The sequence below is a fragment of the Peromyscus maniculatus genome, chromosome 1, assembly GCF_049852395.1.
Source record: "Peromyscus maniculatus bairdii isolate BWxNUB_F1_BW_parent chromosome 1, HU_Pman_BW_mat_3.1, whole genome shotgun sequence".
Taxonomy (NCBI): Eukaryota; Metazoa; Chordata; class Mammalia; order Rodentia; family Cricetidae; genus Peromyscus; species Peromyscus maniculatus.
In genome coordinates, this window is record NC_134852.1 from 155951161 (window position 1) to 155964803 (window position 13643).

The window sequence follows — 13643 nt, forward strand, 5'->3', positions numbered from 1 at the left end:
CACACGCGTGCGCGCACACACACACAAACACACAGTGTAATAAAAACAAGAAATTTAAGGTTGTCCTCAGCTACACAGGGAGGCCAGCCTGGGCTGCATGAAACTGTGTCTCAAAAACAAAACAAAAGCTTTCTGTGTTGGTCCAGGTCCAGGTCCAGGCCCCCCTCTCTCCAAAGCACCTTTCTTCCTTAGTACCACCTGGGCCTCCCTTCCATCTGGAGAGTTCTAGGAAAGGGCATGGAAGTCCCCCCACCTCATACCCCTGACCGCCCACATGGTGGAAGGAGAGAACCACCCCCTGGAAGTCGGCTCTGACCCTTGAATACACGACACCTACCCACCCCCACCCAGCCCCAGAAGAAAACAACTGAATTAAAAGAAAATGTTTTTAATGTTTTTTGTTTTCGTTTGGTTTAGTTTTGGTGGTTTTTTTTTTTTTTTTGGTTTGTTTGTTTTTTGTTTTTTGTTTTTTTGTTTTGTTTTGTTTTGGAGACAAGGTTTCTCTGTGTAGTTTTGTGCCTTTCCTGGAACTCACTCTGTAGACCAGGCTGGCCTTGAACTCTTCCTGAGTGCTGGGCCCCACATTTTTTGTTTCAGAGCTGAGGTCCGAACCCAGGGCCTTGTGCTTGCTAGACAAGCACTCTACCACTGAGCTCAATCCCCAACCCCAAGAAAATGTTTTATAAAAAGTTCTTGAAAAACAAACCTCTGGCAAAGTAAGAAAGAAAACAAGCAAATAAAAAAATGACAGAAAATTGTGGTTTTAAAATCATGAGATGCTGGATTGGTGGCACAAGCCTTGATCCCAGCACTCGGGAGGCAGAGTCAGGCAGATTCCTGTGAGTCTGAGGCCAGCCTGATTTACGTAGTAAATTCTAAACCAGACAAGGCTACACAATGAGACCGGATCTCAAAAACAAATTAGTAGAAGGGGCTGGAGAGATGGCTCCATGGTTAAGGCTGCTGCCTGCTCTTGCATAGGACCTGAGAGTTCCCAGCATCCATGTCAGGTGCTCACAACCACTGTAACTCCAGTTTGAGGGGATCTGACAAACTGGTCTCTGTGAGCACCCACAGACCTGTCTTACATACACTCAGATGCACACACATAAGAAAAATAAAAAAATAAATCTTAAAAGTGTTTTGAGAAAATATGAGAACACTACAGCAAATTTTATACTGACAAGTGGGGACCCAGAAGGCAAGATTTTTTTTTTTTATATTAACAAACGACACTCAAACAGAGATGTACACCTGAATAGACCTAAACCACGAACAGTGGGATTCGGAGCTTCGTTTTGGAGCGCTGAACGTCCAGTCCCACACACAGAAATGACCAGATGGTTTTGCCTTCTGCCAAGGCTTCACAGAAAGCTGATCTTCCAGGGCACAAACTGCTCTGGAGGCAGAGGGACAGTCACACCTCCAGCCTGTTTTATAACTGCAATAACAACACACAAAAGCAGCCACAGGAGTAAAACAAGTGGAGACAGAGGTGCTTGGAACAAAATCAGGTCACGTCAGTGCGGAGACACATGGCCTGCCCTCCCCAGCAAGGGGGAGGGAGGTGGAGGCGGGAGGATCAGGACTCCTAAACCAGCTTGGGTTACACGATACCCATCTCAAAAAAAAAAAAAAAAAAAAAAGTACAAGAAGCCATATAAAACTAGGAAAAGGAAGGGGTTGAGGAAAGGGAGGTAGAAGGGGTGGCTGGAGAGACGGTTCAGTGGTTAAGAGCACTTGCTGTTCTTGCAGAGGACCTGGGTTTGGCTCATAGCTCACAACTATAACTTCAGTTCCAAGGAATCCTATGCCCTTCTGGTCTCCAAGTGCACTGTATGCCTATGGTACATATACATACATGCAGGCAAAACACCCATATACATAAAATGAAAATAACTTTTTAAAAAAATGATAACACCACACTGGGTGTGATGATATACAGCTTGAGCCCCAGCACTTGGGAAGCTGAGGCAGGAGGATCAGGAATTCAAGCTCATCCTCAGCTACATAGGGAGTTTGAGGCCAGCTTGGGTTACACGAGACCTTGTCTCAACAAAAGAGAAAGAAACTCAGGCCGGGAGAGGGTGGAACTTGAGGAGGAGTATATTTAACAGGTTGGTGTCTGTCTGGTCCTATGGCAGATTCAGCCACAGTGGGAGCCTGGGGATGCCTAAAGAAGAATTTCAGTGTTCCCATGGGTCCGATGGTCCGGCGACCCAGAATTTAACACGGGTCCCTTCTTCCCTTCCTTAGGAATGAGCTCCACTCAGAACAGCAGTCTGGCCCCAGGTCTGACCATCATCCCCACCATGACCTCTGTGACCTGGGTCTACTTTTCAGTGACATTTCTTGCCATGGTCACCTGTGTTTTGGGGATGGCTGGCAACAGCGTGGTGATTTGGCTGCTGAGCTTCCGTGTGCGGAGGTCCCCCTTCTGTGTTTATGTCCTCAACCTGGCGGTGGCCGACCTCCTCTTCTTGCTCTGCATGGCATCCTTGCTCAGCCTGGAAACAAGGCCCCTGTTCACATCCAGCACCTCCAGCAGAGTCTACGAGGGGATGAAGAGAATCAAGTACTTTGCCTATACGGCCGGCCTGAGCCTGCTGACGGCCATCAGCACCCAGCGCTGCCTTTCTGTGCTTTTCCCCATCTGGTATAAGTGCCACCAGCCCCGGCACCTGTCATCGGTGGTATGTGGTGCGCTCTGGGCACTGGCCCTGCTGATGAACTTCCTGGCTTCTTTCTTCTGCATCCGGTTCTGGCATCCCGATGAAAACCAGTGCTTTCAGGTGGACATGGTCTTAAGCAGTCTCATCCTGGGGATCTTCATGCCCGTCATGATCCTGTCCAGCACCATACTCCTCATCCAGGTACGGAAGAACACCCTGCTGCGGAGACGGCGACCCCGTCGGCTCTTCGTGGTCATCCTGGCTTCTGTCTTCGTCTTCCTCACCTGTTCTCTGCCCCTGGGCATCTATTGGTTCTTACTCTACTGGGTGGGACTGCCCGAGGATGGGAGGCTCCTGTATATCTGCTTGTCACGCTTCTCTTCATGTTTGAGCAGCAGTGCCAACCCAGTCATCTACTTCCTCGTGGGCAGCCAGAAGAGCCACAGGCTGCGGGAGTCCCTGGGTGCTGTGCTGGGGCGGGCACTTCGGGATGAGCCTGAGCCCGAGGGCAGGGAGACGCCATCTGTGTGCACCAATGATGAGATCTGAAGGCAGCCCACCTCCGGCCTCCCCGCCAGCCCTTCCCTCTGAGTACCCCGCTGGCCTGTAGTGGGTGACCCCAAAGGCCTTGCAGCTCACCATGTTGGGGTCACTTTCCTCTATACCAAAGGGCTCACTGCTATCACCCTGTGTCCCTAATCTAAACTGGGATATGAGGCAACATTTCTTTCCATTTCACCTGTTTAGACACAGATCCTAGGCTTGGACCCCATCTTGTGCAAGGTTGGCCAGGAAAGATGGGGTCTCCAAGTGGAGACCTGTGGGTGAAAAAGGCCTTTCCCAGACACCTTGTCCCCTTGACATAGAGTCTGTCCTAGCTTCATTTCTGTTGCTGTAACAAACTCCCTGACAAAAAGCAACACAGGGAAAGAAACAGTTTACTTGGCTTACAACGGCAGCTCACGCAGCCCATCATTGCAGGGAAATCAAGGCGGGATTGAAGCAGCTAGTGACATCATATCCAAAGTCAAGAGTCAAGAATGAAAGAAAGAAAGAAAGAAAGAAAGAAAGAAAGAAAGAAAGAAAGAAAGAAAGAGAGAGAGAGAGAGAGAGAAAGAAAGAAAGAAAGAAAGAAAGAAAGAAAGAAAGAAAGAAAGAAAGAAGGAGCAAATGCATCGATCTATCCTTGCTTGCTCGCTCTCAGCTAGCTCTCCCCTCTCTTAAACTCTTTCTGCCTAGGGAATGGTGTCGCCCACAGTGGGCTGGGTCTTCCTGTGTCAATCAACAATCAAGACAATCCCTCGCAGACATGCCCACATGCTAATCTGATCTAGGTAATTCCTCACAGAGGCTCTCTCCCTAACTGATTCGAGGTTGTGCCAGGTTGACAGTTAAAGATAAACAACACAGCACCTAGGACTTGGGGATGCCCTGGTGACATCACTTGGTGCTCAAAATAAAGGCTCTGTGGCACTTGCCATTGAGTGTGCCTGCAGCCTATTGTGTGACTTGTCCTGGGGTGACAGGAACACACACCTACACATCCCAGATAGGGCACTGACAACAGACCAAGGAACAATCCCATGCAATCCCGGTCTGATGAGCCAGTGAGTTATTGACCCACAGAAGTGTGGATCAGGGGTTACTTAAAGAGATGTAGGTCAGTGTTACAGAACTGTAGGTGACCCTAAAGCAGCCACATCACTGAGAAGTCCCACCCTAGCATGGGTGACCATTTCCAGAGGCTGTGTAGATGGAGGGCCCCCTTACTAACCATCTACCCTCCTCATATTAGCACCTCCCCAAACCAAGAGCAGCTGGAGTTCGGTTATTGCGGAAGGAAGGGGGAGGAGTCTCAGACCTTTCTACCCTCCTTTCTTGAGGGGACCCCCACAGGCTTCATTCTGAAGGTCTCTGGGGGAGCTCACAGCTGCTTGGTCACAGAGGTAATGGTTGTGACTGATACTCCGAGAACAGAACTCCACAAGCCAACCAGATGCATCACCTTCTCTCATCCACATTTCTCTGTCCTCAGCCCCCACTTGACCCCTGGCCCACCCTCAGGCTCTGACTTGGCTTGTGGGGTTCTCTTGTATCCCTTTCCCCCTGACAGGCCCATAGGCTTTTCCCAAGATGGCTGCACGGGTTGACTTTGTAGCAGTAGAGGACAGAAACATGTCAGCCAGAGGCTGGGAGGAAGGAGAGAAGTCAGGACAGAAAGAGGTGACTGAAGAGACGGCACAGCAGGAAGCCTGAGTCAACAGAGGGACCGCTCCCGGAGGATCTGGAAGGCCAGCGTGGCATGTTTGAGGTGACAGGAATGCAGGTCACCCCGCTGTGTATATATGTATCGAAATGGCACCTTGGACCCCATAAACCTGTATGATTCTTACCTGTAATTAACAATAAAAGGCAACAGAAAAGAAAAACAAAACAAAACTCACAAAAAAGACCTTTGTGTTTTTATTCTGACTCTGGTCTCTGAATCCTGGACATTACCTTCGACACTACTCAGTAAACAGCCCCCAGTCACCTGCCCCCCAACTGAAGGGTGCCTCAGTGGCGCTTCAGCCCAGTTATTAGCCTAGGAACCCTCTCTGGAATCTCACTGGGTTGTTTGGCATGTGGGTTTGGTTTGGTTTGAGTTTTTTGAGTTTTTCCCCAAAAATTGAGAAAAAGATCCCCCTTGGGGTCAGATCAGGGGCTATTCTAACAGGGAGCACAGCCTCAGTCATCTTCTTTTCAAAAAGATTATTTGGGTCAGGGGTTGGTGGTACATGCCTTTAATTCCAGCACTTGGCAGGCAGGGGCAGGTGGATCCGAGTTTGAGCCCAGCGAGGTACAGAGTGAGTTCCAGGACAACCAGGGCTTCACAAAGAGACCCTGTCTCAATGCCCCGACCCCCAAAAAAGATTATTTCACACCCCCCAAGATTACCTATTTTAATTTTATTGTGTATGATGTTTTACCTGCATGTATGCCTGTGAGCCATGGGTGTGCCCAGTGCCTGTGGTGGCCAGAAGAGGGCGTCAGATCCCCTGAAACTGGAGTTGCCTACAGGTGGTTGTGAGCCACCATGAAGGCTCGGCCTTCTTTTTACTTTTTTTTTTTCTTTAGTTTCTCAAGATAGGATTTCTCTGTATACCCATTGTGACTGTCCTGGAACTCACTTTGTAGACTAGGATGGCCTTGAACTCACGGAGATCCGCCTGTCTCCCAAGAGCTGGAATTATAGGCGTGCGCTGCCGCCGCCGCCGCCGCCGCCGCCGCCGCCGCCGCCACCACCACCACCACCTGCTTTACTTTTTGTTTTAAGACAGAGCCTTGCTGTGCAGCCCCAGCTAGACGACTTGAACTCACTATGTAGCCCAGGCTGTCCTTAAATCTGTGATCCTCCTGTCTCAGGCTCCTGAGCATTAGGATTACAGCTTCTTTTCACTTTTTATTTTATGAAATAAAAAGTCTGATAATAAAAATAAAAAAAAAAAGATTGATGGGGTCTCCATCAGTCATTCAGACAGACCTTGAGCTGTGAGAAACATGGAGACGCAGAGTAGCAAACTCAAGGCAGGTTTATTACTTGACTTTGCAAAGCCAGACATCAGCACAAAATCAATCATCCTTTAAAACTCTAGCGCAGGCCACTTCCTCCCACTGGCTGAGTAATCGGGAAGTTACAGTCTTACAGGGGGCTGAGTCTCCTTTTTGTTTATGTTCTTCTGGTTCTTCAAGACTAGGTTTCCCTGTGTGACTCTGACTGTCCTGGAACTCACTCGATAGACCAGGCTGGCCTCGAACTCACAGAGATCCTCCTGCCTCTGCCTGCCGAGTGTTGGGATTAAAGCTGTGTGCCACCACCACCTGGCTGTGAGCTGAGGTTTATCTCTTCCTCTAATGCCTAGGTTTGACTTTTCTCAACAACAACAAAACACCATGGTTGGACTTACCTCTATGTTTTGAATCATATTTACTTTAAAGCTTATTCGACACAGACCGCTTCACCTCTGTACTCAGGTCATTCAGCAGGGGTGGCTGTTAGTCATTTTCTACTGTAAACTAATACTTTGGGTGACAGTAGCTGGTCTAGCAGAGCTTGGGTGGGGTTAGCTAAATTTAGCAGGGTACCAGAAAGGGCTCTGTATATAATCCTCCTGCCTCAGCGTCCAGAGTAGCTGGGATTACAGGTTTGCAGGCACCTGTTCTTGATCCAGGTCCAATAGTGGCCTGAGTGGTTCCCATACCACAAGGGAAGAGGCCAGAGGCACAGGGGTCTGGGCACAGAGTGCTGGAAGATAGATGGGAGCTTCAGCCACAGCCTCAGACCTCTCAGAAGTCCCCGGAACTCTAAGTACAGCAGGTGCTACAAGGGGACCAGGGCAGCTGAGCAGAGGGCTAGAGTGCTGGAGGTTCCCTGGAGGGGCTCCCTGGGTGCAGTCCAGGCCTGAGGTCAGAGAGAGGTGCTCACCAAGTGGTCCCCCTTTTAGGGTCAACATGGGGCAAAGATGGGGAAAATCCTGGGGACACAAGAGCCCCTCACCCAGGAATCTGGTTAAAGACCCTTGCCTGTCAGAAGTGGAGATTCCAAAACTAACTGTCCAGGCCTTCCCCTCCCAGCTGGGAATCTGCAGTTTCTATGAATCTCCCAGAAATCCTGTTGACAGCAAGGGATGTGTCCTAAGCCCCTGTGCAGGCTTCCAGATTCACCTTATCAAGTTTAACCCATTCAAGGCATCCCCCAGAGCCACCTTATAATCTCCCTTAGAGAGAAAGGGAAAGGGGGGGGGCGCTTAGCAACCCTTGAGATGTGACTTGAAGCCAGCAAAGGAATGTGTGCGGCTAAGGCCTCACAGCAGCTCTGCCTTGAGACACTCAGACCACGAGTGTAGCTTGTCTTATCTCTGCTACTCTCTTTAGAAGTCCACACCCACGTCTTGGGTGTATTTCACTTCCTCCCGAGCCTCTCTTTCTCCTAACCCTAGTGTTAAGTCTAAATTAAAATGTTTGGTGCTGGGAGATAGCTCAGTGAAGTTCTTGCCAGCGCAAAGACTTGAGTTCTGATTCCCAGAAGCCACGTAAAAAGTTGGGCACAGAGGTCACACTCTCCTGTGACTCCTGTACTGTGGAGAGGGCAGGGTGGAGACAATCACTCCCTGATGTGTGGCTAGCCCCACCTCAAAAAATAAAGATGGAGGGGTTGGAGAGATGGCTCAGAGGTTAAGAGCACTGGCTGTTCTTCCAGAGGACCTGAGTTCAATTCCCAGCACCCACATGGTGGCTCTCAACCATCTATAATGAGATCTGGTGCCCTCTTCTGGCCTTCAGGCAAACATGCAGACAGAACACTGTATACATAATAAATAGATAAATCTTTAAAAAATAAATAAATAAAGGTGGAGCCCAATGGAAGACAGATACCAATATCTACCTCCATACTCACACACTCACACATTCACATACGTACAGCAACAAGTACATCACTCATGCACAAAAGCCACAAACTGCTTGTTATTCTAGCTCCAGGGAATCCAAGGACCTTCTGTGGCTTCAGAAGGTATGCACACAAGTACAGAGAGAGAGAGAGAGAGAGAGAGAGAGAGAGAGAGAGAGAGAGAGAGAGAGAGAGAGAGAGAGAGAGAGAGAAGGGGCTGGAGAGATAGCTCAGAGGTTAAGTACACTGGCTGCCCTTGCATAGGATCCAGGTTCACTTCTGAGCACCCACATGACGGCTCACAATCATCCATTACTCTAGGTCCAAGGAATCTGATGCCCTCTTTTGGCCTCTGAGGGCACTGCTCGCACATGACACTCATAAAGACATGCAAATACACATACACACAAAATAAAAACAACAACAATTTAAAAAATAGTAGTAGCTGGGCAGTGGTGGCCCACACCTTTAATCCTAGCACTCAGGAGGCAAAGGCAAGCCAATATCTGTGGGTTCAAGGCCAGCCTGGACTACAAAGGAGTTCCAGGCCAGCCAGAGCTATTACACAGAGGAACCCTGTCTCAAAAGGCAAACAAACAAAATAATAATAGTAATAGCAATAAAATACAAAACAAGTCGGGTAGTGGTGACACACACCTTTAGTCTCAGCACTCAGGTGGCACAGGCAGGTGTATCTCTGAGTTCAAAGCCAGCCTGGTCTACAGAGTGAGTTCCAGGACAGCCAAGGCTACACATAGAAACCCTGTCTCCAAAACCAAAACAACAACAACAACAATAATAATATAAAACAAAATTTGGTCAACCATGCCTTTAGTTTGAATTCTAACTCAATATTCTTATAGGAACATAATCAAAACTGTTGACCTATGAGAAGGTCATCAGCACACATGGCCTAAAATGATTAAAAACCACTTCACAGTTTTCTGGATTCTGGATTCTTTGCAGCATCTGTTGCTCTCCACAGCCTGCAGCCTGCCCTGAACTCTTCCCTTGTCCTTGCTCATCATCACAGCTGGAGCCGAAGTCACCTGTGTGAGTCACCTCCCTCAGCATGTCTCCCTTCTTAACCGACAAGCTTAGGGTCACACAAAATGTGAGGGCATGGGAGCCCCCATTTCAATCCCAACTGGTCAGCAAGCCCCACAGGCCAGCCAGGGACAGATGGAAAGGGAAGGGAGGGTCCTGTAGGCTGGAGCTGCCTCTCCCAGCAGCCCCGGGTGCCTGGAGTCACAGAACGACATCTCAAACCCTAATTCATCTTATATCTGAGATGAAACCCCAAGGGGTCTTCTACCGCCAAAGCTGAAGAATAGAAGACCCCTATTCCCAAAAACCAGTTAGGGGAAGGAAAGGGAAAAAAATCCCTCACAATACACTTCTGTAGTTTCTGAATTAGAGCATTTATTGGGCTAAGAGGGTGACTCAGTGGGAGAGGACTTTCCTAACACGTGTGAGGCTCTGTGTCTGGTGCCAGTACCACAGAAATGGGGGGGGCGGCGGGGGGAGGAGAGGAGAGAGAACTCTTGAGTTTACAGCAGCCTAGGTCTGCTGTTCACTTAACAAACCTTCCTGAGCACTCACTGTGAGCAAGGTCTTGCTCACAAGCCGCTGCAGAGCTTGGCCTTGGAAAAAGAGATTAGCAAAGTCCAGAGAGGACAGGGCAGCTGACAGCTCCCCACGGGCAGACCTCCTCCCACTCTCAGGCTGCTCCTACCCACAGGGACCCCACCCCACCCCACCCCACTCTGCCTCACCCACTCTGAAGAATCCCTGCCCTCCGAGGGGACTCTCCACTGGGACTAGTTCCTCTCCCAGCCCACCCTGTGGTCACCCCAATTCCCTGTCAGCTGCAGATGGTCAGAGAGGAAAGGGGCCCCAGATGGAGGAGAGAAGAACTACAGCTTCACTGTAAGTGTTTGAGGGAACAGGGTGTGGGGTGCTGCATCCTGTCTGCACCCCCAGCTCCATTCCCTGGTGCTCAGATTTGTTCCTGAGTCTCTGCAGGCGGCTTAGCGAGTCTCCAGCTCACCCAGCCCAGGGTTCCTGTGTCAGAGCTCTGGGCCAAAGAGAGCTGATGTCAGGGGAAAGGAATGAGCTTGGCATGATTGCCCCTCCTCCCTACTCTGCACAGTCACAGAGAAGACCCAGAGACTGTCTGCCAGGGACTCAGGCCATACCCAACACAGGGACACCAGGATGGCCTCAGATACCCTCTGTGAGCACATGAGAATAAAGCTTCAGCTCAGTGGTTTAGGGCCTCCCCTGGTCTGGCAGCCAAACTCCTCTTTTCTCAATTCTTTTTTTTTTTTTTTTTTTTTTTTTTTGGAGACAGGGACTCATGTAGACCAGGATGGCCTTGAACTCACTGTATCCAAGGATAACCTTGAACTCCTAATCCTCCCGCCTTCCTTTCCCAAGTGCTGGGATTACAAGCTTGTATTGCCAAGCCTAGCTGTATGTAATGCTGAGCATGGAACCAGGGCTCCATGCATGCTGGGCAAACACTCTACCAACTGAGTCACAGCCCGTCCCTCACTCCTTCCCTCCCTAACCTTCCTTTTTTCCTCCCTCCTGCCCTTTCTCCTTCCCTTTTTTTTTAAATGTCTTTCTATGTTATCCAGGCTGACTTTCAAATTGTGGGTCAAGAAATCCTCCTGCCTCAGCTTTCCAAGTCAACTAGGAGTACAGATGCGTGCCACCACACCCTGCTTACCCAGCCTCCCACCTTTTAAAAACTATTTGTTTTTATTTGTGTGAATGTGCGTCTCTGTGTGTACTACGTGTGTGCACTATGTGTGTGCAGTGCTCTCAGAAGCCAGAAGAGGGCAGTGGATCCCCTGAGGCTGGAATTCTAGGTGTCATAAGTGACCCAGTGTGAGCTCTGGGAACCAAGCTCCTGTCCTTAGCAAAGGCAGGAAGTCCTCTTAACAACTGGGCCACCTCTCCAATCCTCAATTCCCCCTTTTTTTTTTTTTTTGGTTTTTCGAGACAGGGTTTCTCTGTGTAGCTTTGCGCCTTTCCTGGAACTCACTTGGTAGCCCAGGCTGGCCTCGAACTCACAGAGATCCACCTGGCTCTGCCTCCCGAGTGCTGGGATTAAAGGCGTGTGCCACCACCGCCCAGCTCAATTCCCCTTTCTAAGCATCACTACATCCTTGGTCCCCTCAGGAATGGTCCCAGGCTTGATGGGAAGTAAACCCAGCCTTTCCTCCCCAAATGCCTTTCTCCTCAACCACAAAGCAAGTTCAAGACCAGCCTGGGCTATTTGAGACCATCATCCCCTAAAAGTTCTATTACTATGGTTTTGGCAGGTGTAACTGGCTAAGGCAGGGTCCTAGTGGATTAGGATGACCTCTAATTGAAAGTGGCTGGTTTCCTTACAGAAGATGTGTGCAGGGACAGACAGAGAGGAGAGGAACACTGAGTAATGACCAAGGCAGACACCATTGATGCACCTATGAAGCCAAGCTGCTAGGCGCTGGAAGGGGCCCCGTCCCACGGAGGGAAGAGGAATTTACTGCTCAGTTACTGAAAACTCCAAACGTGGCTTCAGGCTCAGGTGGACACCGGTGACCAGAGCAAGTCCTCAAGAACTGCTTCCTTCCCATGGCTCGACTCCCCTGTGGACTTGACTTTCAGACAGAGTTCTCTCTCTGCTGGAATAATGGATTTCCACTTCTCAGATTCCATTCTACCAGCTCAGGGGCCCCAAGAGAAGGGTGGATCCTTTTCTTCCATGGTTCCCATGAATCTCCTGGGCCTGACAGCTGCTGGATGACCTGGATGAGAGTCCATTTGGACTAAACTTATGCACTTTTCCCCAAGCTCACCAGAAAATCCAGGGGCCAGGATCTGCTGCTGCTGAGCCCCAGGCATATTATCCAGAGCCAGCTGTAGGGTCAGAACCGCATCCCCAGCCCCCCAGCCCCCCAGCCCCCCAAGTCCCCAACCCCCACACTGAGAAACACCTGGGCTCCTCTGCTTGGGAGAAGCCATGGATCTTGGCAGGCTGGGCCTGAGGTGTGGCTAGCAGCCAGCTTCCTTCAAAGCCAGTCTCCGTGTGGGAATCTGCATTCCATCAGCTACTGAGTCAAAGCCAAGGCCTAGCAGGAGTCGGGGTCCTTAAGTGAGCCCGGAGGGCTGCTCCTCCCACTGCCTTGGCCCTGCTGCTGGTCTGCTGGATGCTGGGGTGAGGCTCGGGTGAGGCACTGTGGGAGCTGAGCAGAGCTAGCTTCCCTGAGCAACATAAGGAATATCACTAGCCTGTGCACTCACCAACCGCAGCATCGACAATATGTGTGTGTGGTGGCGGTGTGTGTGTGTGTGTGTGTGTGTGTGTGTGTGTGTGTGTGCAGGAAAAGCAGGAGGTCACAGCAAATAACCTGCCACCAAAGCCAGCGGGGACTAAAGCCAGCTGTTTACTCAGGGTGCAGTCACAGGATGGTAGTTGTCACCCTCATTTTCTGAGGCTGTGGGTGCTCCTGGAACCTGCTACTACTGCATTTACTGGGTGGTGTGTTCTGTTAAGCGTTCATTTGTACATCCCTGCTAGGGCTCCTTTGACTGCCCTCCAGTCCAAGATTCCGGCCTAAGGGACACATGGTACCTGGCTTCTTGGGCAGGAGCTGTGTCCTCTGCCATTGCTGGAATGTGAAGCAGGGATCCATGGCTCCCTGGGGGGTTGAGTTACTTGTCCCTTAGTCCCTTAAGCTGCTGACACCAGCAGAGAGGACCTCTTCCCATTGCTGGGAGTCCTATCCATCCCAATGTCACTTTGAGATACTGGGTTTGATTTTGGGGGACCTTCCTGAGGCCCCCACCACCAAGACTCCATCATGGGCTCAGCATGTTTCTCCAGCTCACATTTGGAAGCCCTGCTCACCTCTGGTACATCAGAATGTGACCGCGTTGGGAGTAAGGGTGGGGTGACCACATTAATGTGGCACCAAGGGTCCTACTCTGAGGCCACTGGGGTCTTCTCAGAGGAGGACATAAGATCCAGGCAAATAAAAGAACATCCAAGAAAGGATGAGAGAGGAAGCCACCAGCAAGCCAAAGAGAGGGTCCTCAGAAGGAGCAGAGCCTGTGTACCTGAGGCCCAGTCCACCTGCCTAAGCTGCCCTGTATTAAAAAGTAAACCATTCTGGGGCTAGGGAGGTAGTTTGGTGGGCAGAACACCTGTCAGGAAAACATGAGGACCTGAGTTCAAATCCCCGACGCCCACATCAAACTCTAGGCGTGGTGGGGCATACTATAATCTCAGCACTGTGGGGACAGAGACAGAGGATCCTGGAGTTTGCTGACAAACCAGCGCATACGAGTCAGCAGGCTCCAGGTTCCATGAGGGCCCCTGTCTCCATAAAAGGTGCATGGTGACTAAGGAAGACACCCACCCGACGTCGACCTCTGGCCTCCACGGGCACACGTACACACCCACCTACTGCCTGAGTCATATGTGCACGTGTGATTCGGTATCCATGAAGCTGAGGCAGGATGGCGAGCTCAAGGCCAGCCTGGGCTAC

General features: G+C 50.4%; 1 protein-coding gene across 1 annotated transcript; it reads left to right on the forward strand.

Annotated features, from left to right (window-relative positions):
• The first annotated feature begins 2258 nt into the window (after positions 1-2258).
• On the forward strand, positions 2259-3221 carry Mrgprd (MAS related GPR family member D). The gene has a single exon (XM_006980761.1). The coding sequence runs from the start codon at positions 2259-2261 to the stop codon at positions 3219-3221; it is 963 nt and encodes a 320-aa protein (XP_006980823.1).
• Positions 3222-13643: the final 10422 nt, after the last annotated feature.

Bases quoted from the DNA above. Each gene is read 5' to 3' on its own strand.
- Mrgprd (XM_006980761.1), top strand. From the start codon at position 2,259: ATGAGCTCCACTCAGAACAGCAGTCTGGCCCCAGGTCTGACCATCATC.